Consider the following 26,233-nt stretch of genomic DNA (forward strand, 5'->3'; position numbering starts at 1 on the left):
GTTTCTTAGTGCGCGTTATGCGCTCTTTCACCCGAACAGAAATGGATTCTGTTTCCGGCAGGTAGTAAAGGTGCAAAAGTGTGAGTTGCTCAATGCGCACTGCAGAGCCACTTTATCTTAGTTCATTTATGCAACAGAATACTGTCAACTAGGTTCCCTTCCTTCCAAAAGTGTTGAAACCTTACCTCCCAGCAGATTCACAGGCGCAGTGGGTGGGATGGACGGAGGGCGGAGGTGGGGTGCGGGGTGCTGGGTGCGCACACAGGAGGCGGACCTACGTTGCGACCCCCACAGCTCTGGCTGAAGATAATTTTACGATGCCGACCATTTCCCCAAGCACATTTTGTCGCCGCAGCGTAGCAGAGACACAATCAGTCAAGTAAAAACCGCACATAACCAGGCAGATATCAAACACAGAAAAAGAGGAGAGGTTCCCAGGAAAGGAAACACCGCTGCCCATTGTAATATCTCGGAATATCAGTGGAATTAGGCTGAAATCTTAAGGACAAGTGCGTTTGGTAAGAGTGGACAAATCTTATTTTTAAGTTTCTTATAAAGGGGAACATTACTAAACTCTGTGGTATTATAACGAACTGGTTTTATTTTATATTTAAGGATTGTTATATGTTTTTTAAAAACAAAGACATCTGTCAGTCATAAGTGGAAGAGAATCTTAATAGAAATATGTGAAAACTCAAATGTGTTGTTGTTGGATGGCGAAGTGGCTGCGCCAACTTGTAGTTTAATGTCTTAGGTCATAAAAAAAGAACATAAATTGCTCCTTCTTTTTAGGGAGCGCTAACCTCAGGACATGTCAGGAGGACCATGTGGCGCTTTAAGTGACAAACTGGTGGTGTCCATCTTTTGTTCGTGAAGCGTTTTATTCTCCCCGGGCCTTATGGAGTTTAATTTACCTTTTTAAACTGTTTAATCTAAGTTGCAAAAGTGACATACTGTGACACATAAACCCGCATTTGCAGCGTGGGAATCTAAATATACTAGTTTGGGATTTACTTGACCAGATTTCTGCAGCGCTCTTAAACTTAGTGTCGTGACGTCACTGCCTTACTTCTACGTGACATTTTCCAGCCCTACACCTTTTGCTTAAGCACTTTGTTCCTTACTATAGAAGATAATGGGCAATATTGCCGCTAATGGGTGAGAGATGTTCTCATTTTTTCATACACGAGCAAAACAAACACCATTACCAACCAGCAGAGGCCATTTAAAGCTCCTCTTCTTTGTTATTGTAGGCTAAACATAGACATGTGGAGGAAGAGGGAGAAAGGGAAAGAGCGCCCTGTGTGGAAAGTTGCCTACATGGTGCGCATTTTCACTCATTACTCTCTGATGTGTTTGTATTGTGTGCCTGGTGATAATGAAAATGAGAAGCTTTTACTGTACAGTCACCGTTTCTCAAACTGTGGGGCAAGTCCAGTTCGTGCAATTTAGGTTTCCTCTAATGTTCTGAAACAACATTTTGGCACAAATAGCCTATTGGCATTGTAAATATGAACAAATTAACTATAACATGGGCTGCAATGCAAAAGTATTTGCACCCGTTGAACTTTGATACATTTCTTCACGTTCACATTATGATCAGGACAATTCTGTAAGATACCAGAGCTCAGTAGAGTATGGTTGTTAAATCTCAGGAAAACAAGTGAAGGTGCTGCACCTTTATTTACTTTGACTCCACTATCATCTTTGTCTATGCTGCAGACAGACAAAATCCAGCAGCCGCTGCTGCGTCATCACTGGTTTAATGACATGCAAACTATCCGAAGTACTAGATAGTTAATACGAGCAACTACATACTAGATGCACACAGCCATACCAGTGACAGAACCTGGTGGTGCTTCAAATTTCCCAGTCAGAACATTCAGGTTCTTAGTAACAGCACGTGTCTCTAAATGTGTAAAGCTGGTATAAAAGTACACCACTAAATAGTCACAGCTAGTTGGAGCAATATATATATATATATATATATATATATATATATATATATATATATATATATATATATATATATATATATATATATATATACTTTTCAGTTTTTGAAATTTATAACACTTTTAAAATAACATCTTCCTCACAATTATGTGTGCTGGTCTGTCAACAGGTTAAACTGTGGTTATCAAGTTGATCAAATGTTCTAACCAACAACATGATTTGCCCGATAGCATTGTTAAAGGTTCATTTAGAAAGGATGTAAGGGTGTTAAAGGGTCAAATTTTTAAGAGTTTATCTGGTTTGATAGCCCTAGAGAGAATAGAAAAGATTTCCATGACCTTAGTGGACCTTCAGCTGGTTGCCTTCTAATTCAAGCTTGGACATATTTTTGTCTGGGTTAAACACAAACTATTTTTTCTTATTCACTGAACTTTATTAAAAGGAATTGAGACATTTTTTTTAAGCTTAAAAGAGAAGATGTACCTTATTCACAAAACCTCTATTGGTCTATAACACCACATGATCCCTTTGGCAACTAAATATGATCAGAGCCACTGTATTATTGATATTGATCACAGTCACTCTCCATCATCAACGTCTTCAGCAATTCTTCCTACGTTGTAGCATGCGATTTTTAGACCTTCACTTGTTATCATTTTGAACCTTTCGTCGATGTCATGTGCTGCTGTCATATTGATTGAAGCCTTTTAAATGGGAAATATTAACAGTGTGAATGAAAAATGCACAACGTAATCAATATGGTATTGATCTGAGCTCAGGCTGTTCATGAAATTTAATATGGAGCTTGTCAACCTTGATTTAAAAAAATGATAGGGAAATAGAAATGAATCTAGGACAATCTTATTGTCACTGTTTATTTTGTTATATTGTAGATTCAATTTGTTGTACTCTTGGCGATTGAGTGTCATTTCAGGGTACTTTCCTTTTCTACAAGATGATTTGTTTCATATTCAAAAATTGTTTCACTGTTGCTGCTAGTTTGGTTGTTTGACATCCTTGGAACAGGGACCAGGTGCTGCAATAACATACACGACAGGAAATGAGGTCCATAACCCCCACTTGCTCCAATGTGGGCCATGACTTGACATCACAGTAAAACTGACGCGGGTAAAACAACCTTGTTTGAACATCAAACACATTGCAAAAGATGCTTCAATGCCGTTGGCGATGGAGAAAGAAGGTTTGAACTCTTAATGGGTTTTTAGTGGTGGGCTGATCAGAGTTAGAAAAGAACAAATAAACCCTTGTGCTGGCAGTGACCTCGACTTGTGCAGCGGTCAAAATGGCAAGACGTGGACAGGTGCACAGTGTGTGGAAGTCAATGTTTTATCCAGGCTGGATGCAGCCAGCTGCTCTCCTCAGTCCCTTCGAGGAGATGTGTGGATTTCTGTATCTGAGTCAGCCAAAGTGTTAAGTGTCAGCCACTCCAGGGTTTATAATTATCTTTGTCATGGGGCTCATAATCTGTGAGAGCTGAACACAACTGTATCATGTGCTGTTTTAGATTTGTTTTGGAGTCCTTGCAAGTCATTTTGTAAATACTTTATAGAGTGGTTGTTGTACACAGTATTGATTTGAGCTTTTTCCTTCTGAATTTGGATTTTTCAGTGCTGAAATAGATATTATTATTCCACTAGTATCCATATAGTATGTTCCAAAACAAGTTAAATCCTTTTATGACTTGTGACATTGTTGTTTTATGTCTCTTTCAAAGCTACATTTAGTAGCAGGTACAAATGTTTTTATTAAAAAAAGCACAGAGTAAAGTACGTCAGCGGTAATGGTCAAATATTTGACTAAAACATGATGACCACAGCTTAGAAATCATGCTCCAATAGGTATTTGAGTCACAGCCTCATGCTGTGATGACATGTGAATCACAAACACCCACCAGAGGCCAAACTTGTGCATGTTTTCAGTAAAACATGTAGGCATGTTTGTCCACCACATAGCTGCTCCTATTTTTGTTTGTACTGTCTGTAGACTTTATTAATATTTCCCCCAGGACTCAGGAAACAAATTGGATCTGATGTCAGATCGGCGAATCAGACCGATTAAGGCCACACTCTAGCATCAAGCTGTCTCACTGGAAATATTGTGTCTGATAACAGTTGCCAGACTGTTTCAAATTTTGGGTGCACAGATTTATGCCAAACTAAACATTTGGCTGAGGTTTGACAGAGATGTGAACATGCGTGACGACAGTGATGTGCTGACCTTTTTAGGTGTTCTAGCAGCTAAAAAGGTCAGCCGCTAGAACCTTTAGAATCACTCCTTTAGCTGCGATTTTAAGGTTGTTTGTTCCAAGTTATTTTTTTCTGACTTTTTGGAGAAAAGGGTAGAAGAGTAGCAGATGGCTCTTAAAGAATGTTGCATTTATTCAGCCCTTTTCTGGATTTAATGTTTGCTATGAGAATGGAGAGAAGACACTATCAGCACAAACAAGAGGCTTCTTTCATGACATATAGAGTAGTTTCATAAGATGGTCATATGTGGAAACGCAATCACTGGTTTCCTACTGATCTGCATATCGATGTATGAATGTTTCGCATTTGCAAAACATGCGTTCAGTTTGTCTACAAAAGCTCTATATAATTTAGATCTGTTAATTTTTCTTCTACTCAAAATACCTTTTGACATTATAATCTTCATAACACAAATATATCAATATCTGCTTTGGAGGTTTTCATGATTGGAGTCTTGTAAAAAGTAAATGTAATGTAAAATATACCATAATATGTGTTTTACCAAGTGCTACAAAAACATCTTAAGAACTTAAATCAAATGTAATATCAGATTATTTATTGACATTTTTCACTTTATTCTCTGTTGGTTACAGAGTATGCCTCTGTTGTGAATTCTCCTTAAAACTAAAGCCACATGATCCCACCATCAATACATTTCTTGTTTCATCTGATAACATTTGAGAACTATGCAGGTACTAGCTGCCAAAAAATGTGGAATAGGTAATTAAATAAGCTATATTTTTTGAAAGCCATTTATTGTCCTGGAATTTATATATTGTGAAATATCAATGCAAACAAAGGGTAGTGATAGAGCATTTAACTATAAATCAAAGTTAAGCTATATGTGCCAACTCTGAGAGCGGACCCTCATCAAAACTGTGTGCTCCAAGCTTCCTGGAGAGTAATTGCTGAATATCTCCTGCTGTTCTTTTATGCTTTTTCCAGGAGAAAAAAATGTCCTGCCACATTTCAACAACACTCACAGTTAATTCGAGGTAATTGAACCTTTATGTAACAGACATGAGTTTTATTTCCTGTAAACATGTATGAGGCCAGAAGACCGTTAGAAATGAAAAAATCAGTGTCAGTGTTACCAAAAATCTTTCTGATGCATGAATTATATACCACTTCACTTCATGGGTTCTATTGTAAAGTTAAAAAATAATGAAGAGATTTTTCATATTTATTTCTCAAGATTTTTGATTTATGTAGTATTAATACTGATAACTTGTGGGCATCAGGCTGCACAGCTATGCAAAAAAAGATTAAGCTACTTTTTGAAAACTACCTTTTCTTGACTGGATACAGACCGAAGCTGTCATCAAACTTTACCCTGGGTAAAATGACAAATCTCCTGACTGATTTGTTTTTATATTGAATGATTCAAACATCCTATTTAATAAAATATTTAATTCAATCGTATTTAAAGTTATTACTGATACTATTTTTCTAAATTTCTAAAGAAACTTTGATATTTATTCACAGCAGAGTAGGTCTGGAGATTGGACTTAAAATTATATAGTATTTATTCTGATGATAATAAAGAATATATGAAAATGTAATACACACATCTCATACATCCCCACTCACAGAATAAGCATTGGAAAAGATAGCTTGGACATTAAAAGTGATTGTGTGGCCAGTTTTGGAGCAAATATGACACTAATTGAGGTCATAAAAGTAATCATATTTTGCTGATTCCAGGTTGCCACCTATGGGATAAAAATGTTTTGTAAGGCCAGTCTGAAGAGACTTAGTAGAAAGCAGTCTTTTAGGTGGAAGGTCAAATCTGGTCTTCATTTAAACTACTCATTGCCTGTATATATCTTGTGTAACAATTCTGTCTTCCTTTGAATAGTTTATGTATAAAAAGTCCTAGCTAACTTGGACCAGTACAACCCTTATAAATCACTATTTATTAAGTCAATATGCATCATCATTACATTTAAAACTTTTGAAGTTTGAGACCTCTAAATCCTTTGCCAACACGAACATTATTGGTAGCTTGGGAAACATATTGAACCAGTTTTGCTTCCTGTCTGAAGTTCACTCAGGATGACATCATTTTAACTTTTCACTGATTAGGTTTGTCTGATTATCTGACTGACTGATAAGGTGAGATGTGAGATGTGAAGAGTCATTTTCATGTTAGTCTGTGTAATGATCCATTGTCATTAAAGCAGATATCAACTGTTTCTGATGTACATACTTCTTTAGCTCATATCACATTAAAAAGGGGTGCAGCTCATAGTATTGATCATGAAGAAAAAAAATCCAGTCACATCCACAACAAAAATTCAAATAATACATTAAAATCCAGTTGCCACCATAACCCATGTTGTGATTTTTCAGAATTGTGTTAGGTATTATAATTGAGCCCAAAGTGAACTCTAGTAGAATTAAAGTTAAAGTAATCTTTAAAATCTCCTAACTCTGGTGCTCTGATTGGAAGCAATGTTAATGTTCAACAATAGGTTGTACATTCGACTCTTGGTTTAGGTTAAAAATGGCACAAATGCGTAGACGTTTTTTTCATTTAACGATTTAGAATAGGTCAGCTTTAATTTATCTGCTCTTACGAAAGTTTAATTGTGATATTAATGGACTACAAGGTTGTTTATTTTATATGGTTTTATATACATTATGAATCTCTGTTTTTGATTAATTAGCATTTTTTGTTGGAAATACTTTTCATCAACATGCATAGATGTTGTGCATTGATCATTTATTTCTGTCTGGATTCAAACCTGCATCTTGTTTCCCATAAGAAACAGTGGCATGAATTCCCATGGTTGCAGTTAATGAAAAATGCTTCTGCCGCAGATAATGCAGGACACAAGCATGTGCTGGTTTGTTTGCATCAGGCACGTGTTGTTTATCTCATGCCCACGTGCTAATGCACCACAAACCGACGCTATACTCATATATTCTGCCTGCTTTTAAAATGACACAAGAGTAAGTGGGGACTAGTTAATAGGAATGCTCCTCTGAGATACTTAATAATCAGGTCCTACACTTTACTTAACTGTTGTTCACCCTTTTTCTTGTTCAAACCGTTCAAATGTCACACAGATCCAGTAACTATAAATGTGACCCCTAATCTTCATGTCATGACTTGTTGTTCAACAGAACTGATTCCAGCTCCAGGAACATTTCAGGTCGTCTTTCTGGCAGTCAGGGAAATATCATACTGTCCTTTTCTCAGTTGAGAGAGCAGTATTTGTTCTCATAAATCATGCTTACTACCTTTAAGTTATTAAAACATATTTCAATTGTGTCAAGAAATTATTTGTAAATTTAACATTAACTGATTGCATTCTCAGATTCACTGTTTTATTAATTTAGCAGTTTCGAATTGTGCCATTTTCACTCTGCATTCAAGATAGTTCGTAGGAATTTACGTTCAAATGTTTGTGGAAATGGCCTGTTTATTAAGGTATGAACCCAAAACAATTTAAATGCAGACAATAGACCAGATTTAACTATGTAGGTCTCTATGTAATCAACTTTTATTAAGAAATGTTATTCATAAGTAACTGCATCGAAAAAAAATCCCATCAAACTTTCTTGAAAACATTTACTTTAAACAGAGTTATTAACATTTAAGCAAAAAGAAAATAAACTACAAAAGAACAATTTTCATTTCATTTTTGAGTTATTGCATATCGTTTTACTGCAACGAAAAAGTCCAAATCTTAGTATTTAATTTATTTGAAAACATAATTTACGCCAAAAACAAGTTCCTGACATGCATTAAGCATGCAACATGTTAGAGATGGAAAGAACCAACATCAGTGATGAACCTTGTTCTGTATTTACTGTAAATTCACTGATCCTGTATTCATGAACTGAAAACAGTGGTTATGATCTCTCTATGGATAGGTGTGACAACACTGTGTTTGTGTTATTTCTATAATTTCACTCCAGCCCTCTTTGGTCCACTGTAAACAGAGTTTGTATCTTGGAAGTGCTACATGTGTGAAAGCTCGTCTGATCTCTGAAAATGCGAATTTCGGTTTACTAAGAAGTTAGCCCTGATTCAGTTTGCTTACTGTGAAAAAGCAAACAGAGTATCCAGCAATCCAAAGTAAACTAAACCGAGGGCAGGAAGTGATGTATGACTTGCAGATATATGTTATCTGAAAATTGCCAAAACCTTTCAATACAGTTCACAGAGTGCACTCCGTTTTTATGTGGAAGTCAGAGTTGCCATTTGGAAAAAAACAAAACAAAAATAAAAATTGCCAGTGAAAGTCTGAATTCAGAGTGGCGAAATTAATGCATTTTAAATAAAAATAACATATATGGTTGCATATCTTTAGTTTGCAGTTGGCCAATATAAACAATTCGTTTTCACTTCATTGGTGTCTCTTTATACCAATGGGACACATATTGCTGTAAAGTATCTATTTGTCTATAAAGAAATGCATTATCATTCTCTTGACAGTAGTAATGAGCACCACAAGTCTGAAAAAAGAGATTTGTTTGTTTTGGTACTACAATTAACAATTCAAGGTGATTACAGTTTGTTTATCTCAATTATATCAATTAAAACACATAAATAACATGTTCGCAAATACATACTGTACAGCACAACTGGTGTTTCTTGTTCAACAAGATATAAACAAAGAAGTGCTAATGAATAGTAAGTTTAAATACATTTCAAATTAAAGGCAGCATAATGCATGCTGAACTTGGGGATGCCCATCAAGCTCTGTCAAACCCAGTTTTCTGGACAGTCCTGATATGAAAACTTCCCGAATGTATTTATTTTTACAGCATTATCCAACCTCATCTTTTTATAGTTTTAGAAATAGTTCAGATAATTAGTGGATTTTTATTACATGGAATTGCAAAATTCTGAAAACTCAGACAGACTTTAACCTTTGACTGTGTGGTGATAACTTTGACTTGTTTGCTTTTCTCCTAACCGAAACGCGAAACTCCTGCAAACTTTCTGGGATGACATCACAGCTTGTGAGCTCTTTTCAGATCTAAGATGTATTCATACGTGCACGTTTTGCCATATGTTCCAACAGTGAGGATAGAAGTCTTTTGGGTCACTATGTCAAAAGTAAGTGTGTGCTGTTTATCTGCAGCACAGAGATCAAACAGATGAATGGATGTAGTTGGTCACCAATGTCCTAATTCACCTAGAAACAATTGAATCAGATCCAAGTGTGATAGAGATACTTCTGGAACATTCTCTACTATGTCTGTGTGGAAACAAGTGCCAACACTTTATTTTATTACGAATGCCCCTCCTGTCTGCTGGTTTCAGATTCAATTAAATGTTACTAAGTAGCATATATAATGTTAATATAAAAAAGGTAATGTATTATTTTGGCAGCATTGGGAATAATTGTTGCTTTTCAGTTTGAGGTAAAATAAATCACATCATGTACAATTTTGTTTTTAAGTCTTTTTGTTTTCACAGCTGTATGAAGAAATCTTTGTATTGTTACTGAAGGTTGTCCTGTGAGAGAAATGCTCTTATAACCTTCTTTGTTTTTAGAAATTCGAGATCTGGAGCCCTCCTTCACTGAACGCACGCAGGCCAAAGAGAATCTGATATTTCTTAAAAGATGGAACCTGCCGAGTCAGAGATGAACATATTATCCAATGGAAAACCCCATGATCTTGGAGATGACATGGGTGTGCCAATGAAGACGTTGTTAGCAGAGGATCAGTGAGTTGTCTTACATTTTTCTCACACAGATGAATTGTTGCCTTGTTGTTATCACAGCATGTATCAATCACTTATACTCTTCCTAGCTTCATTTTGTCTCTTTGTGGTTATACTTTTGTGAAAACCACATCCTTGGCACTACACAAAAAGCCAAGTGAGCCAATATCTAGCGTTTATATGCAAAAAGTAAATCAGACTCCTTAATTTATGTTTAATAATAAGTAGCTAACTTCATGTGGTTAGCAACATGAAGTATGACTTATTTGTCCAAAACATTTACATTTCTTTAAATGCATGTTTGCCTTGTTTTTGTGCTGATTTCGTCTGCTGGATCCTTGTGCAGAAATGGCACTGAAACTCTCAGGTATGTTTCTTAAGATTGTGTTGAAGTTTTATTTTCTGATGTTTTCACAAGTCAGAGATCAATATATTGCAAATTCATTGCTGTACTTCTGATCCCCAGGTTTGATGACCCCGAAGGTGCACTTGAGAGTGAGGAGTTCTTACCCAACACACATGGAAAGAAGCCCACACGTTTCACAGACGTAAGTATATTTAAATACACTGTAAATTCAAGTTATGTTGAATTTAATTCATGTTTAGTTGTCACAGCTGGAACATTTTATTAAAAAAGTTAACTTTTTTCCCTTTCAGAACCTATATTTGAGTATGCAAAGGGACTGATAATAAATTCAAGTGAATGAAAGTGCTTTACTCCACACTTTAAAAAATAATGTCTGAGCTCACTTTATTGTGCTTTCTACTGCAGAGCTGTCAGACTCTCCTGTGTTTTTTGGAGTAATCTGTGTTCATACAAGCTTCTTGAACTTTACATGACACTTTGCTTGCAAGAAGTTACTTACTAAAATGATATGAAAGCTAAAAATGCAGCAGTAAAGAACATTTTTGTGGCACTCAGTGCTGTTACAGTTTTAAATTTGCAGACATCGTGGTCATTCAAGGCTTGCTCTTGCTTTGTTTTATCAAATTCCTTCCCAGTTTGAAGGAAAGACCTCCTTTGGTATGTCGGTCTTCAACCTTGGCAATGCGATTATGGGCAGTGGCATCCTAGGATTGGCTTATGCCATGGCAAACACAGGCATACTTCTCTTCTTGTGAGTAAATAATTTTTAATTTCAACTTTAAGATGATTTTGAATGACATGACTTGGCAAAAATTAAAATTTTTTGCATGTTCTAATACGGACATAATTTCCTGGGTTTCAAGGGTGTATAACTGTGTCAGGATGACTTAGGTTACTTTTGTAGTGACACTGTTGTGTCCTTTGTTATGTTTTTAAACTGCTTTTGCAGTTTACCAGGTATGTTGTGCATTGAGAAATGTATGTCATGTGGGTCTAAGCATTAACATGTAAGTAGATTTGTGAATGGAAAAGAGTTGTTTCTGAAGTGTGTCTGTCCCTTTTGAAGCACTTCTGTTGTACAGTGTGTGCATTGGGATCAAGTAAATTTGCTTTGTTCATTTCTAAAAGCACCCCAAAGGTACTAGATGGTTAGTGTTTACATATCATGGTGTTCTGGCGGTTTACGTAACACTTTCTGAACAAGGAAAATAAACATTTTGGAAGAAATTATTAGTTTCATAATCCATCAGAATACAAGACACTTTTGCTCATTTTGAAAATAGTTCCTATATTTTCTAATTCTATTTACCGTCTATTCAATTCAGGATAAATATTTTGAGCATATATATGGATAGAGGACACAAGACAACAACTAGAAGTCTACTTCTGCACCTGCAGAACGAGATGACAAAGAAGGAAACGAGAGAACCAAGAAACCATAGTGCCAAACAACATATGCAAATATGACAATAACAACTACTTCACTGTAAGGTACACATTACTGGTTAATACAAGATGTATGTAGTAGTAACTGCAGCCCAAAATGAGTAATCTAATAATCTTTGGACATTATTGTAATGACCTGCAAAATTCTTGCTAAATAAGGAGTTTGTATTGATGACCTGTTTTGTGAAGGGTTAATTGGGCATCTTGCTAATACAGAACACTCTGGTATGCCCACTTCTAGTCTTAACCCTTTTCCTCAGACTCTGATCCTACCCTGGCTACCACAGATAGGTGCTAGAAAGGACATAGCTCAGAATAACCAAACCTCCAGACCACAGTGAGACATGTGGACAGGTTGTTTACTTTCACCTGAACTGTGCAGGCTGTTGCTGCCCCACTATGAGTGTCAACGTCCCAGTCATGTAGTTTGTGTTTGTGTTCCCAGTCATGTAGTTTGTGTTTGTGTAGCGACAGAGAATGCAAACAGTCGATTGCAGGAGGGTGAACAGAAAACATCGACTGTTGTTTACATGTCAATCAATATTATTCATTCATTATTCCTTTCAGAATTTTCAAAAAATCTGGATGTATTTTTTTTTATCAACCTTTTAGATTAAATGACCAAAATAACATTGACACCAAATTATATTTTATATTACTCAAAAGTATTAAGCATGCCTTAATAAATGTGCAATATACTTGTAGTTATGCATTTATAATCAGGAGTTTTTATTTTCAATTCCAATAATTGTGACCACAGGAACCAAGATTTCACTCCAAATATGGTTATATATTTCAGAAAATTATCCCTTATCATTGGAAACTACTGTCTTCCAGAAGTAATGAGTAAAGGTATAGCGTTTGTCATGTCCAATAGGTTCCGGAAACAAAAAAGTTTACATTGAATGGCAGCCATTTCCAAATGATTCACAAACTCTCAATCAGCTAATTAAAATGTAATTATTGGTACGGGATATCAGTCATTCTGGCTCAGCTTTAATGACTTTCTCATTAGCTGTGGCCATAACGATCCCAGCATTTTCATAATGGGCTTTAGAAAGGTCTTGAGAAAGGCTGAGGTTGTGAACGCACTCTGACTTATCAGGAATGTCCACCAGAAATTTGTGCCCAAATGTGTTTGGGTTTCTGTGCCACTGAAACGGAAAACGCTGGGGACAAAGAGATTGTAGAAAACAGCAAGTGAATGATTATTGATCCATATCATTTCAGTATTCCTCCAGGATTCACAATAGATTTTTTTTTTAAATCAACTGGATGCAATAACGGTGTCATTTAAAGGTTTGGATGTTGAAGTAATAAATATTGTTTGGAATCAATCTAATGAACAGGACTCTGGGTTCTCATATTTAAATAGGTAAAGACTCAAGAAGACAGGCAGAATACAATGCAAAAACAAAACACAGATTAATCTTGATATTATTAGGTTTTCAACCAACTTTGTTACAGGTTTCTTCTGACTGGAGTTGCAGCCTTGTCATCCTACTCCATTCATCTGCTGCTCAAATCTTCTGGTATCGTGGGTGAGTTTTCTGTTACTTTCAATATTTTTCTAATCAAATCCTACAAACTTTTGTTTGATTTCTTAACATATAAAGGCCTCGGATAAAACAGAACGGTCATTTTGTTGAAATGTTTACATGCCACATGGTTTTGCGTTTAGCAGATTAGGTTTCCTGCCAACTTTTTTGAACGCTACAATGGATCCCATGGGAAAAATCTAGTGTAAAAAAAAAATATCACGTAACATGAAGCTAATTTTAAAATGTCCTGACAAATACTGAACCAGTTACCTGATAAATTTGATTATGCTTTATTGCTTTTTTTTTAAAATGGCTTTATTGTATTGCTTTGAGGAGAATCTCAACAAATCCATCTGGCTGTAATTGTCTGTAATCTCCTTCTAGGTATTCGTTCTTATGAACAGCTGGGCTACAGGGCCTTTGGTACTCCTGGAAAAATGGCTGCTGGTATCGCAATCACCCTGCAGAACATTGGCGGTGAGCACCCTCATTAAATTTATGATGTGAATTTTATAGTGTACAGTTTAACTCTACAAGCAAGAATTACAGACCATGAAACTGGCTTGACTTTAAACCTCCAAACCAATAATGACATCCACCTAAATCACCGGTATTACTTTAGCTTTTGTTCTTTGTGATAAGTACGGGGTATGGAGAAATATTACGAGAAAACAGTAAGAAGCCTGCCGATAAACAGCTGTTTTGTTTGTGTTGGGTAAATTAAAGACAGCTGCTCATTGGAAGCATACAGTATGTGTTGGTCGAAGTCCCAAACATGAGACGTTTGAGAGACAAACTGGCCCCTGTGTTTAAATTGATGATAAATTACTTTAGTTGTTTTCTTATATAAAAATTTTTTTAATCCAAAGAGATTCAGTTAAATTGCTGAATTTAGAGGTAAGATAATTTTATATAAATGGTTTACTAAACGTGCAACCAGTCTGAAGACTCTGTTTGGCTGATGATAAATAATCAATGGTCATAATTTACTTTATTAAGGTCAAAAGACTTTTGATAAAAAAGCTAAAATCCTTTTTTATGTAGTGAAAAGAGACTAATATGAGAATAGTAATAATATTCTATAAGATAAAAAAATCTACCAGACTACTTAAAACCTCAAGTAATAACTGCCATGCTCCCACATGTAAATAAGTATCCTATAAAATTAAAACTTCCTGAGTAGTCACTCTCAGGTTATAATTAAATAATATTTTGTTTGCACATTCTTCTTTTCTTTTTACAGCTATGTCCAGCTACCTGTACATTGTTAAATCAGAGCTGCCGCTGGTCATCCAGGCTTTCCTGAAGGCAGACCCCAACTCTGAGTGAGTATTGCTGTTTGTTTGCTCGTCATCGCAGACATCAGTGTGCTGATTCAAGTGAAAGGCACATTGGTCCTGCTGGTCGTTGACCCAGAGTATAGTTTTTGCCTGTGGTCTGGCAGGTTGTTTGTGGAGCGAATGTTTCGCTTTCCATGGGCTGTTTGTTTGGCTTGAGAGGCAGGAAGTCTATTGGGCAATAAATTTGAGGTTCAGATGTTTTTGTCGGTGATGCAGACACAAGTAGTTAATGTTGCGTACCATCAGTGCAATACAGTTATCAAAATCTATTTATATTTATGTTATTGACTCCCAGTAAGTCTACAGATGTTAAAAGTATTTGAAATTACCAACTGTCTATTAGCCAGGAAGCTTAACCATTGTAAGCCACTGTGGTTTTTCTTTTAAATTGCTTCTACTTTTCACAACATAAGTAGAGGTGCTCATTACCACTGACTAGAGCTGCAGATAAGTAGTAGAAAATAAATATATTAAAAATTGATATATTTCTTAATTACGTTTTCTTTTGGCATCCCCCTGTGATGTGCTGCCCTGGGCAGAAAGTCATATTAGAACCGTCACTTACTGTGAACTTGTTAAACTTAAACTTGTTCTTTAAATTATAAATACATTTTATTCAGCTAGACCTTATTTGAATAATTGCAGGAAAGTCTCGCAATTCTAAAACATGTCAAATTAAGATATTAATATTTATCTGTGGTAGAAATGTTTTATGGCATAAAGCATTTTCTTTGACCACCACTGTTTCACTTCTCTTGCTTTTCAGGTACAATCACTCTAAAATCCAGTGTCATGGTTAGGTGCAAGGAGTGGACAGAAAATAAAAAATATACAGTCAAACTTTGGAAAATATGTTGAAAGCCTGACGAAACAGTGATCCGCTTTTAAAATATCAAAAGAATAGTAAAGGCTCAAAGCATTTGCAGTTTACTGTAGCTCTGGCTTTTCACAGTTACATCGGGGGGTATCCTGTACTGCTGATTCATTTTGCACTGCAAATAAATATATTTAGAACACTATCCATCTCGCAGTAGCACCAGACAAGTCCCAAATTTGGAATCAGATTAAGAACTGGCCCGAGCAACAAGAGAGATCTTTACAACAGATGGTGTGACCTTCTACTAATCTTAAACTAATCAAGCTCTTCCACGAAGACTCAAACAAGCCGGTCCTAATATTGCACAGCAATCACTATTTCCTCTAGCTTCTTGGATCAGCACAGCCAGTAGGTGCCTCAGAGGTCTCATTATAGTTAAAACTGATGCATGAAGTGCTATGACTGTTTTGCACACATGCACACACTCAAGCGACGGCAGCAGGTGGTGTGAAACTCTGCTGCCAAATTCCAAAACCAAGCATAAGGACAGGACAGCGCAGGGCTGGCTCTGACTGTTGGTCTCCACTTGAGGCTCCCAACATTTTCCAGGTTCGTGGCATCAGAGGTACAAAAAGGAATGTGGGCTGCGTGGTTGACTGGGAGCTTTATTTGTGTCCAGTAGTTCTGTAAGTAGGCAGCAATGACATGTGGCAGTCAGCTGGACTCTTTCTAGTCATGACACGGCTCGATCCTGTTGAATTGATTATGTGATCAGGGGAGACATGAGGTTTGCAGTGAAATTGAGCAAACATTTGGAAGTGGTTAAGATTTTTCTTGAATTTACTCAAGACCTGGATTTGCAACAAATTGACATAAATGAAAAATATGTGCTGTTAAATGTAGTGCACAATGAGTTTACCCCAAAACTGTGCATCTCTGAGTTACTTAAACCTGCTTGTAGGCATGTGATAATAATTGTTGTGAACTGATTATTGTTTGCTGGAGTTCAGAAACCCTAAAGTCTCTAGAGACAGAGACTTAATTACAGCTTGGAGCAACTCTGAAGAACTTGACTTTAAGCTGAACTCCAAACTGGATGGGACTCACATTTGTCACCAGTGACTTTCGCGTGTGAAAACTGATCAGCTAAAATGACCTAGTGACCAAAAGGCTACAAGACTCATGACCTGTTGCCTGAGCGTGACTTCCCAAGCTTTCAAGGGTCTCCTCCAAACCCACACACACTCCATTTATGACAGACATCGCTGTACGCTCAGGCCTGGAGACCTGTAACAGACAGTTTATCCCCCTCCGATTCTGTTTCATTCGGGGTCAAGAATAACAGGCTCAGCAGCTTAAAAAGATGAGGGGGCTCTGGGACACAAAGACCTCTGTGTGCACAAGATTTAGGCGACAATAGCGCTTAAATGGATTGACAGTAATTTATTTAAGCTGCTTGCTGCTTGTGATATGACTTTTTCCATTGATAATGGTTTAAAATCCGTTGCCACTGAATAAAGACTGTTCACATGATAATAAACATGCCATTAAATATCAGGCTGTTTGTGTCCTGTATACAATATTATGAAAAAAGGATTAGTAGAATTCTACTTTTCTCAGGAAGCAGTGATAATACATCAGAGAAGTATAAAAACTATATTAGAGTACATAGGTTTGAACTTATTGCAGTTTTCTCTCATCCATGCAGGGCAAAACGTATACCTACCAACTCTAATATATGCCTGAATCACTGCTAATATTTTTGATAATTGTCTGTCTGCAAGATCCAGAGACACTACAGATCTTTTTTAGGTCATCAACAAGCTCCCGATTTAATTCTGAATAGATATTTGATCGCTGCTATCAAATATGGTAAGATTTACGACCTGGCTCTGGCATGCCCTTTAAGCATAAATAAAACTTTCTGTAACGTTGTAGTTTGGGATACTAATAGAAACTTAATGCTTTATCCATTGAAAAACTAGCTTTAATGTGTGTTTGGGATCATCCGCCATCTGTTTATTTGATGCAAAGCTGATGAATTTGAAGTTGTATCGGCATCTGCACTATTACACAAACTTCGTACAATACAACTGGCAGCTAAACACACCTTTAGCACGATTCTGCCATGGTCATGCTTGGTATTACAATGTTCTTAAAATAGAAATTGTCACCTCGACTCCTCCAAACATACTTTTTGCTCAAATAGCTCAATTTGTCTTTGTCTAAACTATTCTCCAGAAGGCAATCATTATGAGTAGCTTCAAATTTTACGTGTCAATTTGCGAGAGAGGATTTCTTTGTTGGTCTGCATTTTCTCAGACTCCGTAAAACCAGCTTCCCTGACTCGTGACACTGCTCATGTATTTCGAGTTCGTAACAGACTTTATTCTGGGTTTATCATGGGTTGAGCTTAACCGTCCAAACCAAGTTCATGTCCTCTGACAGTAACCTTTTGAGTCAGTACTTTTATATTTTTCCTAAACCCCAAACTAAACCCTACTGAATATTTGTTGACAAGCTTAAAAGTCAGGGTCTCACCTAGAAACCAAACATTTTGGGGACTTGGCAGAGGGTCTCTGCTTGGCCCTCTGCCAGGCACAGGGCTTAAATATTCGGCCAGAATTATACCAGAAACAATGTTAATGACTGCAAAAAGCTTAAAGCCTGCATTAGGTGTGTGCAAATTAACAATTCATCTGTATCTACTCTATTTTAGTGTGGTCTATTCTAAATGCAGTGATGTGTATGCTGGTGGAGAGTGTTTGCTAACTTTTTACTGTCTATGTAGTAAACAAAGCCACTGTATTGGTTCCACACAAAACATTAGTTCAGAAATAAATTTCCAAGCACACACGTGTTTGTATTAGCGAGGAGCACACTTTACATGAGATGCCTTTGAAAAATTATTAATCTCTTTAATGAAGCACGTACACAGGATGTTGATTTCAAAAAGAGCAAGTTGTGCAAGTAGTTTATGATCATATAAGTTCTTCTACACTCATTGATTTATTGCCTTGGCTGAGTGATTAAGGTGTGAGACACATGTCAGCACTAACATACTTACAGAATATTTTTAGTTGGTTCGGTTATGTAACGCTCTATTCCAGTACTTCTGATGATAGCAACAGAAGTACACACATTTTTTCCACAGCCTTGGGCCTGAGAATGTTTCCATCAAGTTACATTGGACACCTAAATTTGTAACAGATATTGCTTCATAGTTATTCATTATCAATCTGTTTAAGCAATTACTCACAATTCCACACATCCCGGCGTGTGTTTGTGTGTGTCTGTCTCTCTCAGTGACAATGTTTGTAATACTGAGCTCACCAAAGTACACTGTCCTTCTCTCCAACAGTCTGTGGTACTTGAATGGAAACTACCTGGTCATCATGGTCTCTGCCAGTGTCATCCTGCCCCTCGCTCTGATGAAACAGCTCGGTGAGTAATTCTGATGCATCAACTTGGATTTCTAACAATTGTGCATCAAGCAGAATATGATACTACTTCACTGTAAGCATATGTACATTAAAGTAGGTTGATTACATTCATTGTAAAAACATATCAGACTAAACATTTCCTCATTCAGGTCAGTTGGGATTATCAAAAATATTTCTATTTGCTAAATGCCAGGATAAGGATTGAGAAGTCGTTAGAATGTTTTTTTTAAGGATAGCAAGTTTCTCCTTTTTTCCACCAAAGGTAACAATGGCCTTTATTGCACTTGAATTTTAGTTTCATCAAGACAATGCCTTCAAACATAACTGTCTTTCTCCTAGAGTGGCTTTTCAAATTCTAACCTGACCTTTAATGCAGCTTTTGGTTTGCTGGTCTCTTCTTTGCTGAGTGGCATTCAGTCCATGTCGGTACAGAACACATTTCACAGTGGATAATATCCCCCACCTTCTAGCGTAAGCCAGCATCTTCACTAGGTCTTTTTCTTCTGTCATGAGGTTAATATGCATATTTCATACCTAAACAATTCAATCTGGCGCACAGCCTAATGGCTAGGCAGTTCCATGCTGTTCTTTGCTGTGTATAAATCGTTGAACAGACAAACATTGTGCCTTAAAGGATCACAAAACTGTGAAGGTATTTCCCTGATATTATAAAGGGAGTAGCATGTTTGAAAAAGACCTCCACAGTTTTGGTTCCATTTAGCTCAAATGTTTGGGATTAACCTACCAGAAAAACTCAAAGAATTGACATCATCACCTGAATAAATTGTTTTAAATCTTAATTTATGAAGAATTTTGACTTTGAAGGAAGTGACACAAAGCGTCCGTCTGATAATCTGGCATTCAGCAAATAAGTAGCAAATTAGTAACGTTAACTCACCTACCCAGTGAAGAAAAAGGGTTTTGTCCTTTTGTTACAGTATTTTTTTTTAACTCAAAATGTATTGATGATTGCTTTATAGTATTGATTGACTTCAAAGACTTTCAGTCAGACTTTAGAAACTCTCCTCTGAGAGTAATAACATTGCTAACTAGCTCATTGACACGTTTGCTTCTCACCATCTCTCTATCTGACACCTCTTAAACATTTCCTCACAACAAACCAGTGTGTGCTTTTAAATAAGAGCAGCTGCCATACAGGAAACACACTCTTTAGTTGTTTAAGTTCAGCCAATGCAGATACGGTGGTTTGTTATTGAAATTCTCAAATCAATGCTATAATGTTATGCTCTTTTGTCTCAAAATTGTAACTTTAAAAAACAGTTTGGTAAAGCATAATTTTTTTTTTCAAGTACCTCAAATCTGACCCGCAGAGTATCTTGAGTTGACTAAATACTTTAAAATAAAATTGATGGATCATATTTATATTTTCACTCAAGTTTATTTTGCAGCCAACATTTGAGATGTTAAGAATGGATTAATTAGAAATGTCATTTAACATTAAGCCGGCTCACAGTCAGGTGGAGCTGGTACGTTGACATCAAGCAATTAGTGTGTTTTTATCCTGCTGCCAGCTGGGAGAGCAGCAGGTTCTCATCAATTACCTTCAGATAATCACACCCTCATGTCCAACATAATCTGTTTAGTAACAGACATCAAAAACATACTGTTTCCATTCTCCCACCATAGTTAGGTGTTTCTTATCAAGTTTTTTTTTGTAGCAGCTTTAGTAATAGTATGATAAGCTTGAATGTTTCTTTTCTTGTGAATCAGGGCTGTAATTCAGTTCATTATGTGTTTGCTGACTTCTTTTTTCATTTTCAGGTTACCTTGGTTACGCAAGCGGCTTTTCTCTCAGCTGCATGGTGTTCTTTCTGTCTGCTGTAAGTCAGTCCAGTTCTCACATAAGAGCATCATCCTTGGGTGTATTTTTCTGATAGCATCTCTGCTTTCCTCCCTGTCTTGTTGTAGGTTACCTATAAGAAGTTTCAGATCCCTTGCCCATTTGAGGAGTTCTCAACCAACAGCACTGCTGCACACCTTGGCCTGAATGACTCCAGCCTGGTCCATGACTACAGCGACGGTTTGCCACATGAAGACAAGGACTCGCATTGCACCCCACGCATGTTCACAATCAACTCACAGGTGGGCAGCTGAAGTAAAGACATATCTGGTTATTTATTCCTGTATCAGTTTTTTGAAACGTGGACATAGAGGCACTGAACAGATTGTTCTTCGCAGACGGCGTACACAATCCCAATCTTGGCTTTTGCTTTCGTTTGCCACCCCGAGGTTCTGCCCATCTACACCGAGCTACGCAAGTGAGTCTCCCCTCGTAACCCTGTGATATTTCACAAGAAGTCAGTGCAGAATGTGGCATTTGCATAACTTTCCAATTTCTGATTTCAGTCCCACAAAGAAAAAGATGCAAAAGGTTTCCAACATCTCCATCCTTCTCATGTACACCATGTACTTTCTGGCTGCTCTCTTTGGCTACTTGACTTTTTATGGTGAGAGCAGCTGACAACAAAACAAGAAAATGAGACAACAGAACTGACTATTTACATACAGTGCTTTAAAACTGTGAAACCCTTTATCTTTACATTGATGTTGTCTCCGCATCTCTTTGGTTAACAAACCAGCATTCTATTACACAGATTGCAGGCTCCCTCAAGTGGTGGCCTTTGGAAATAAAATGCTGTCCAGTATTTATTCTGCGAAAATCAGTTTTATTTTAATATCCATGCAGGTAAGGTGGAGCCGGAGCTGTTGCATACATACAATCGCATCGATCCCTATGACACTTTGATCCTGTGTGTCCGAGTGGCTGTCCTCACCGCTGTGACGCTGACCGTGCCAATTGTGTTGTTCCCTGTAAGTTGGGCCCTTTGTTTGTTTCCACCTTTCAAACAGACACAATATACTACTGTATTTTTTAATCGCACGATAAAATGTGCAGGTGCGCAGAGCCATCCAGGAGATGTTATTTCCCAGCAAGTCTTTCAACTGGATACGTCACGTCAGCATCGCCTTCGTTCTGCTCACCTTCATCAACATGCTGGTGATATTTGCTCCCAACATTCTGGGCATCTTTGGCATCATTGGTTAGTGTATTACAGTATTATTTTGATGGAAAACTTAAGTAGGTCCAGGTTACATTTCACGTTTTTTTTTGTTGATTAATTCCATCGTGGGTGATTAAACATGGTTCACAAATAAAAAATGCCTCCTCTGACCAACATAGACATCTGTTACAATATATAATCAGAAAACAAAAAAGTTATTATTACTCTTTACTTTGCACTGTAATTGTATGCATTGTTGGCTCTTCAAGTTCTCATTGAAGTGAGAACTAAGACATGTGACTAAGTAACACATGTTTACTCTAGGAGAACGTGACACCTAGAATCAATATTATTGTCGAAGTGTGTCCTCAGAGTGCAGGTCACGTTTAAGGAGTCAAAGGCAAAAACATTGAGGACCTTTGGGGCAACATCTTCAAAGCAGTCCTTTCTGCTCTAAAAATGTATATATCACAGACAGAGATCAAATTAACATAAAAACCAGAAAAAGTATTGTTTTTAAATATTTATATGAATAGGTTTGATTAGAAAAAACATATCCTGTACACATGACAAAAAATTTAACTGTGGGTGGTTCAATGCTGTTTTCCAAACGGGGCAATTAGTTTATGAATATAATAAAATTATTCTACAGCTTCATAACCAAATATGAAAATCTTAAAGCCGATTTTGTAAGTGACTTTGTGAGTGATTTCTTCTGCATCATGGCAGGGTATACAACCTGACCCGATACAGTTTGTTAATCTCCTGAAAGGAGGTCCAATAAAGCCTTTCGAAGAGGAAAGTATAAATTTGTATGACCAAATTTATGTATTTTTATGTGATCCAGGTGCCACATCAGCTCCCTGCCTCATTTTCATTTTCCCCGCTGTCTTCTACATCCGCATCGTTCCCAGAGAGGATGAACCCATGACCTCCACTTCAAAAATACTGGTGAGGCATAAATATCTTTTGTTAAACACTTTTCATGATCTATTTCTCAATTTAGATATTTGACACTTTATATAATGATGAAAAGTAGATCATTTGACTTACGCGCTTCTCTGTGTTTTCTAAAATATTTTTTAAAGGCTACTTGTTTTGCTGCTCTGGGAATCTCCTTCATGGTGATGAGTCTGAGCTTCATTTTCATCGACTGGACGTCAGGGACCAGCCAGGCTGCTGGAGGTCACTAACAGCTGCTTCAGTGCGTGTTTGTGTGTGCAGTGTTTGGAAAAGGGTTGTTCGGTATATTCATTAGCAAGGGAGCGCTTTCACCTCAGTTGAACACATTACTGGCTGTCTAGCACAAAGTCTGGGTCTGCCACAATACAAAATACACACCGTAATAAATGCTATGTGGAAGACAGATACCCGAACAAAAATCTTCTATTTGCTGCAATTTCTAATTTATTTTTTTATATTACAGAGAGTTTCTAATGCAGTTTATTAAAATTACACCACAAAATCAACCTGGGAGGATGAAATGGTTGTCTCCTGCTTCCAAGGTTTTACTTTTACACTAATAACTGCAGCTGGTTCTGTGTAGATAAATGAAAACAAAAACTATTTTAATTGTTCTAAATGAGATGCACAGAAACAAGCAGTCAGATAATCTCACATGGAACCAGAATCAGTATGAACTGCTCATCCTCATCCTCATCCTCCTCATCCTCATCATCATGTAGAATAAGTCTTTGAAGTGCTCTAAGACCTTTGAAGTGACATTTTTACTCTTCAGTAATGTTTCCAAATGAATTAAAACTGCTGTGCCTTTTATCATTTGCAGTGGCACAATAACAAATAAATAGTGTATATTTATTTAGTTACCTCCTTTCTGATTTTGGATGACCTATATTTAACTGCCGTCTTTGATTACATCCAGAAAATCGATGCATTACACTGTTTTTTTCTTTTATGGTGACAAAAACTGACAATGTTTATTAATAATTTAGAAATGTGAAACTTCCTCTTATTACATCTTTACCCCAAACATACTGTGATTTTCAATAATAATCTTACAGCCGATTACGCCGATCCTATTAGTTGAAAAGCATGGTTTGGCAATCTTCCCTAGGCATGCCTAGTAAAGAAATGTAAACAGACTTGAAATAATTTTCTATCATAAAACAAAAACAATCTGATTTACTTGATTTACATGTTTGTTTTTCTCCCCATTTTGAAGAGTAACTGGTACAAACATGGCCTCTGTGTCTTATGCATACCCCAGAGAAACAGGAAGAATTGATTACAAATGAAGCATTACTTGTAAATCTGGTCAAGATTGAAAGTAATAGTCATGCTCCATTTACAGGCATTTTAGGGGGGTTGTAAATGTTTTAAAATATAAATAACAACATAATCTAGTTTATACTCATTTAATAAACATGATCAAGTTTGTTTATTATTATGGATTTTTATCGGCCCTACAAAAAATATATATAATTCTGATCCTTTTTACAAATATTTATCAGGGCTGGAGTCAATGGAGTCAAGAAACTACCGGTGCTTCTGTCAGAACATTAACATAATCCAATTTCACAAAAGTCCCTTTTCCAATAATGTTCAAATGGTCCAATAAATACTCTAACTTTCTGTATAATCTATCTAAACTCATACTTCTGAGCATTGTATATATCTTAAAGTAATTTAACCAAACCTTACTGCATGTTTATACACTACATGGTAAAAGTGCTGATTTAAATAGTGCCTGTTCTGCAGCAGATAAACTCAGTATTGTGCCTTTGTGACACAGCTGCAGAGTTTTTAGTGGTACAGGTTTAACAAACTTTTAAAGTGCTTGGATCTGAATTTACTGCCTTGCATGATGTAGTAATGTACATTTAGCAATTTTTATTGTCTGTTTTGTAGAATGATTGAGACTGAAAAACTGCCATTGTTATGATGTTACAAAATTTACATATTTGACCAAATACCTCCTAAAACGGTTTTCAGAGAAATTCTGAATCCACAATGGCATAAGTAAATATACTAAGTACTAAAATTCAGGTTTACAGAAAAGCTTCTAATGGATTACAAACCAAAAATGTGTTACAGTGTTAATGAGGGAAGGTTTTATCATCCATGTATGTCAAAATATAACACGTTTCCAAAGAGTATTTAGTCATTTACATGTCAGGTTTGTTTTTTTTGTTTTTTTATGGAAACAGAATTGTATCATGAATCTTGTAGTATAAATCATTTATTTTGGATAAATATAGCAGATGAGGCTTTTATTAGCTCAGTATTTTTTATTGAGATAAAAGTTGAATAAACAAGATTCACAAGAATACTATTCACAAATATTTATTTCTGTTAGTTATGATGGTTTCCACTGATGGCTAATGAGAATATGAAATTTAAGGTTAGAATATTACCTATAAAAGATAAATAAAAAACATTTTAATACAGGAATGTGGGCTTAATGAGAGGTATATTTAATGCTTGTTTGAAGGTTATTTTCAAAAGGTACTTTTTATCTGACAAACAAATACGACTTGAATATGACATTATATGTTCTACACAGACTTTTGAAACTGATTGACAGCATGATGTCTATTTTTTGCCTTTCCTGTTATGATGTAATTACCCTTTAGCATTGTCCTGTTTTGTTTAACATTTTATTAGTCTGCTGTGAAGATACCATCAATAACAACAGACTACCTACTGTATAGAAATGCCTTTAAATTAGTTTCACAGCTTCAGTTCTAGTCAGCATTGTAGTAAAAATCATTTGTATGTAAACCATTATGTGTGAGATGTTATGTTTCAGTATGTTAAACAAATCAAAAGGCAGAACTTTATATAAATAATGTATATAGATGTAAACATTTTATATTTGTGATGCTTATTTACAGTAGATTGTAAAGTGTAAATAGTTGGGACAGTTTTAGTTTGGAAATAAAATAATTGTACATGTTTTTATTTTGCCTCTGTTGTCTTCATTTGTCTTTCATCTGGTTCAGGCAGTTTTATTTTTGCACAAACTTTGCACATTTAATTGTTTTATGATATTAGACTTTTGAGCCAGTTGAGGCACTTTTTTCATCTCCAACCATCAACGGTATTTTTCCCACAACACAGACTATTTGTACCTTATCAGAACTCTTGTCAAGGCTAAAATTACTATCAAGGCTCTGTGGGTCATTATGACCCTGCAGTCTGCTGGCAAACATAATGTGCAGACCCTCAGCAATAAATACTACTTACTACTAGTCACTACTGCAGTTTACGTACTTTTTCCTCTATACTTCCCTTCCTTGTAGCAAGAAAGGTAGTAACCGGTTACTCTCTGGCGGAGATTATGTTCAGCTAAATGCCACGCGATGGCGCTGTGCACTAGTAGTTTCT

General features: G+C 36.4%; 1 protein-coding gene across 2 annotated transcripts; it reads left to right on the forward strand.

Moving 5' to 3' along the window:
- Positions 1–328: 328 nt before the first annotated feature.
- Positions 329–25,807, forward strand: slc38a3b (solute carrier family 38 member 3b). Of its 2 annotated transcripts, XM_044121304.1 has the most exons (17): positions 329–518; positions 9,739–9,912; positions 10,256–10,276; positions 10,376–10,457; positions 10,912–11,027; positions 13,190–13,263; positions 13,648–13,740; positions 14,507–14,588; positions 18,782–18,864; positions 20,646–20,704; positions 20,793–20,966; positions 21,063–21,142; positions 21,231–21,331; positions 21,571–21,695; positions 21,781–21,925; positions 22,734–22,837; positions 22,975–25,807. In XM_044121304.1, the coding sequence occupies exons 2-17, from the start codon at positions 9,809–9,811 to the stop codon at positions 23,077–23,079; spliced, it is 1,548 nt and encodes a 515-aa protein (XP_043977239.1). In that variant the 5' UTR covers positions 329–518; positions 9,739–9,808; the 3' UTR covers positions 23,080–25,807. The 2 variants fall into 2 exon arrangements, with proteins under 2 accessions (XP_043977239.1, XP_043977240.1); XM_044121305.1 differs by lacking the exon at positions 10,256–10,276.
- The last annotated feature ends 426 nt before the right edge of the window (positions 25,808–26,233 follow it).

Source organism: Gambusia affinis, linkage group LG07 (assembly GCF_019740435.1).
Source record: "Gambusia affinis linkage group LG07, SWU_Gaff_1.0, whole genome shotgun sequence".
Taxonomy (NCBI): Eukaryota; Metazoa; Chordata; class Actinopteri; order Cyprinodontiformes; family Poeciliidae; genus Gambusia; species Gambusia affinis.